Source organism: Eurypyga helias, unplaced genomic scaffold (genome assembly GCF_000690775.1).
Source record: "Eurypyga helias isolate BGI_N326 unplaced genomic scaffold, ASM69077v1 scaffold12091, whole genome shotgun sequence".
Lineage (NCBI taxonomy): Eukaryota > Metazoa > Chordata > Aves > Eurypygiformes > Eurypygidae > Eurypyga > Eurypyga helias.
The window spans coordinates 5242-10314 of NW_010230254.1; the positions used below are offsets into that span (position 1 = coordinate 5242).

Genomic DNA, 5073 nt, shown 5'->3' on the forward strand with positions numbered 1-5073 from the left:
ATTTGTGGAGAATCAAATAAACACAGTGAAGGAAAAATGGCTCTTCCTTATTAGCACTTCTACTTCGTGGATACATAAAAAGCATTGTAACTGTGCATAATCAACGATGGCCCTGACCTGGCAGCTGGCTGTACATGACTGTCCCTTGCAGCTACGGGTGGGTACGGCAGGACGGAACCAGGTTCCAGAGCGCAAATGGGAAGAGGCAGCTGGGCTGGACTTGCTGTTTGTGAACACCAGGTCTGCAGAACTCTAGGGCAAACATTACAGGACTTTTATTTTCATTATACAAACATACAAGACATCTCTGCTGCCAAAATTACTACACAGAGATACAGAGGAACAAAAAAACCCTCTAGAAAACACTTTGGTTTTAAAAGCATTTGAGAAGTAGAAGGTTAAGGGGGGTATGTTTGGAAATACGCAGCTGAATCAAAGATAACCACCACGGAAGCACTGTCTGGAGTAAGCCTCTGAGTACAGAGTTTCAAGAGCCACGTATCACTGCTGAAACAGACCAAATTAGAACACCACAGGAGTTAAAATAAAGTTTTAATCTAAACACTTCCATGGGTAAATTTCAAATAAATTGAAAGATAAATCCTTGTTACCACCTGTGCACATCCAAGGGTTCCAGATCACTGCATCCCACTGCTCTGATACCCATGTATAACACAGGGAAAAAAGCAGCACCTTGGTTCTTCATCACGGGCTTTGGCAGACTGAAGAACAGACCCCCTTACTACTGTTACTTTATACCCAACTGCAGTCTGCTTGCTTTAAAGTAACCGAAGCCCATCTGTATTAAATTACAAACTCATTTCTATTTACAAGTCTAGTTTGAACCACAAACCAAACTGTCTTGAGAAAAAAATAAAAGACTCATGAAAAATTACTTAAGTGGACAGTCTTGGATCTGAAACAGGAACTTCAGAGTTCCTTCACTTTTGTTGCTGTTACTAGTAGCTTGCACCCGATGGCCAGTCTACTCTCATTAATCAAAATAAATGGAAAATCGCACTGATCAGCATCAGTAACAAAGCCCTCCCATGGAATCTTCCTGCTTGTCCAATTAAAAGCAAGCACAGACCACTGCCACCTCTAATCTTCCCTGCCTGCTCCCGCTCTCCCTGCCATGTAGCCTTTCACTTCACAGGGATTCATTATAGACGGTGAACAAATCACCCAAGAAAACGTGACAAAAGTCACTGTTTCCTTGACACAAGTAATCCACTCCTGAGGTTGGCCCTGCTGGGTGAAAGGCACTGCAGCACTTGCAGCTTTCTGCAAAGCATGACTGGAACAGGTTAGCTGCTGCTTGGTAGGATCTATGGTGTACAAAAGAATTATTTTTCCTCTTTGCCCTTAGTCTTTCTGTAGACCATCTCTCGGAAGCTTGCAAGGATCTTATTCTCTCGTTTCCTCCTCTCCTCCTGGTTGAAGGACGCCAGAGCTCTCTTTTCATCTGCGCTGTAGATCTGGTTCTCTTTACGCAGACGCACAGCTTCCATTCGGCGATGTCTGCGGAGGAGAACATGGTGTACATCAGCACAGGCAGGGGATGTCATGCCCTGTCACGGCTCCCATCCACCAACTGGCCTGAGTGTCATGATGGGCTTATAGAGATACCTACACTAGAGAACCCAAACTGCACATGTGCCTTCCCAGGAAGGAGTTTGGCAGAGCAAGAAACTGATTTCTGGGGTTGTCTATTCTCAGGCAGTGAGTTGGAAGCCCCACCTAGCCCCAAGCTGCCAGTTGCTGGCTCACCAAAATGCAAGTGAAATTCCTGTTGGACTCGGAGAAAAAAGCGCAGCCAAACTCTCACGCTGTCTCCTACTGAAGAGCCAGCACATCGCCACTGCAGCCCAAACACACCACCTCTGAGTCACCTGACACATGCATCTCCTCATTTGAAATACCAGATAAATAGAAGTATATTACTGGGAAAGAATTTTTGCTCTTAAGGAGAAAAGGTCCTTAAAAAACCTCACCACCCACCTACAGCAATAGGGAGTTTAGGGTAGATTATTGCAAGCACACAGTGCACCTTCTCTTCCATGCTTTCAACTAGAGCTTGGAAGCACTCTTCCAACTGTCCAACAGTCAAAGCAGCTCTTGAAAATTTCACTGAACCATTACCATCATCAAAACCATACCTGCTGCCACTCATGACATAACCAGAGCTCTCGAACGATGCAATCTCCTCACTGGTCAAGCCGATTTCACCTCTCCGGGGTATACGTTTTCCTGCTTTTACATACTCAGCCATTGCTGCACCTTCACCGGGCAAGAGGGCGTGTCCATAGCTTAAAAAACAACACCAAAAAATGGTGATTTCAATCGATCTCAAAGAAAGAGCCTGAGCTAAACATCTGCTTGCTACAGATGCATTTTGAAGCACTTTATTATTCTTCCCGACACATTGGTCTGTTTCTTCCCTACGGCTAACACTAGCCACATCATCTTCAACTGCCAGTTGAATCTGTTCTGATTAAACAGTAATGAAGACATTAAAAAGTCACGATACTGCAGAGCATTAGAATAAAGGCATCTTACAATTAGTTTGCCAGGAATCAAGGCTGAAAAGCACAAAGCAGACTTTTCTACCAGAATTCATGTCAAGGTAAAGGCTAGCACCCCTACCACTTCTTTCTGAGAGTTTCTGGCACAGCATCTCTCTCTGATGCATGCCATATTGTTACAACAGCCCTTCTGAACAGTCATCTTCAGGCCTGATTTACTTGATTTGATCAAAGCATCGTTAGAGCTGGCTACTCACTTCAAAGGCCTATCATCCTGAGATGCATGAGTTTTGGGAGCTTCTGGTCCAATCAAGCTATCAGCTTCTGTATTTTCTGCAACAATCAAATAATAAGGAAGATTAATATTGTGCCCATTGGTCTTTGTTATCAGAACAGTTACAGAGGTCAGCAGCACCTAACAAAGAATTCATGAAAGGACACCAAGAACTTCCAATCCACATTTAAAGTCAGGTGAACCTACTTGATCTCTCAATCCAGAGATCTTCTCCTTGAAACGTTTCATCATCAGAATCTTCACTACTTGAATCACTGGATTCCTTCCTGCTCTTTTTAGTTTTCTTTTTCTTGTACTTCTTCCTGTGCCAAAGTCCAAGACAGACAGCTATTTACCAAAATTTAAGATGAAAGAAAGTGCTTGTAATCATATTCAAGTCATTGGTTTCCCATAGCAACTTCCACCTACGGAAAGATTGGCTGTCTGCATACAGATTACTGTTGTTCTACAGGAAATGACTTACAGCAAAACCAAGACAATATGTACACTGTTAGGCCTTTCATGCAGCATTAGATAGTGGCTCCCTACATTTGCAGCGAGTCCTCTCTGCTGCATGGTTCTGCAGATTTAAAGAAAACCCATCAAATTAAGATTATTCGACGGTATTTACAGCCCTAACTACAAGGCCTGCCTCACCACCTGCTAAGAAACTGGTGCTGCCCTCTAGTCAAAAGCAGGTAGAATTACACACAACCTGGAAACTTACTTTCTGTTCTTCTTTTTCTTCTTCTTGCTTTTCTTTTTATCTTCATCTGGAAAAAAAAAATATTATCAAAAAGAGATGATTAGCTATAACTAAGTAGTTTTCCACACTGTGAACAACTAACTGCCTCCACCAGAAAGCCTTAGTACACAGCAAATCAGATGAGATTTGTTTAGGCACCTAAGGATACTGAGAAGTTTTAGTAGAAAGCTACCTGCACTGCTGTTCGATATGAAAACATAGCAAACATCTCTGACACAAGACACCCAATGGATACTAAATTCAGAATTCCTACTTCCTGAGGAAGCACTCAAGGAAAAGGCACTGCAAACCCAGCAAGATGGTGTAAGGAAAAATAGCAGACTGATGCTGCAGCTCTTTAATTTCAGAACACTGCAAGTGTGCAACAAAAGCCAGAAGTGTTGCTTTGCATTCAGAGGAGCAGAAGGAGAGCTCTTGTATCACACACATTAACTGAAACCCTCTCGTCTTACCACTGGAGCTCTGCTCGGACTCCGACTCACTGTCACTGTCCTCAGAGTGTTTTCTGCGTTTTCTTTTGGATGCTTTCCGCTTTTTCTTCTTTCTTTTCTTCTTCTTTTTCTTTTTTTCCTCTGGAATATTTTTTTAAAAGATGACATTAGAGAACAGACAAAGACCATCCAGCTGTGTATGTATTTCCCCATCTTCCCAAAGCAACGGTCTCCTTTGAACTGGAGCCCTCCACACTCACTTCCAACTATCAAAGTCAGCGAACCTCTTGCAAGCAAGAGCAGCAGATTCTAAACTTCGGTAGCTTCCCGTTTTCACAACAAGCTGTGTAAGCAAAACAAAATACCTTCAGAGCTGGAATCTGAAGAACTACTCTTAGATTTTGCTTCTTCATCTTCTACAGGTGTATGCTCATCGGAACTAAATAAAAATAAAAATTTGCTGTTTAAAAATCTATTTTGTAGTATTCAGGATCAAGGTATATATGTGACCAAACACATGCTTGCAGATCCTGAGTGAATACTTGCAATAGAGTAAACTATTAAACAGCTAATTTGCAGCATGAGAGCTGCTTTCAGAACCACAACACAAAGGTCACTATGTTGGAATTATCTGGGGGAAAAAACAAGTAACAATGTCATTATGGTGATTCAGAAATGAACTGACACAATACAAACTGTGGCAAAGGGACTAGCATAGGGATAAGTCATCTCTGTAAATTAAACCGACATACAATCAACATCATAAAACCCGGAAGGAAAGAAGAAAGAATATGCCTTACTCGGGGTCAGGAACCTTTGGAGACAGTCCCCAGACTTCAGGTGCCCCCAGTTCTCCAATTCTTTCTCTCTCATTGAGCCTCCTGTAACAGAAAACACCTCCACTGAAGCCTAGTGTGCTATACCCAGCACATAAAACACTTTAAGTCTCATACCCGTTGCCATTTCTAATCGCTTAAAGCAGCTATAGTAAGAAGAAACAACCAGGGGCTTAGGAGGTCGGAAGCAAACCTCTACACACTGCAGGCGATTGGCGAGTAGTGGGTGTTAGCACCCTTC

The 5073-nt window shown here is 42.7% G+C and overlaps 1 protein-coding gene across 1 annotated transcript; it reads right to left on the bottom strand.

The window, feature by feature from the left end:
- Positions 1-1138: 1138 nt before the first annotated feature.
- Positions 1139-4877, bottom strand: NKAP (NFKB activating protein; the record flags this gene model as incomplete). The annotated part of the gene is made up of 8 exons (XM_010160677.1): positions 1139-1521; positions 2160-2309; positions 2783-2858; positions 3007-3122; positions 3527-3572; positions 4018-4137; positions 4362-4435; positions 4797-4877. Coding segments are annotated over 8 exons (838 nt in total), but the record flags the coding sequence as incomplete, so codon positions are not given.
- Between the last annotated feature and the right edge of the window lie 196 nt (positions 4878-5073).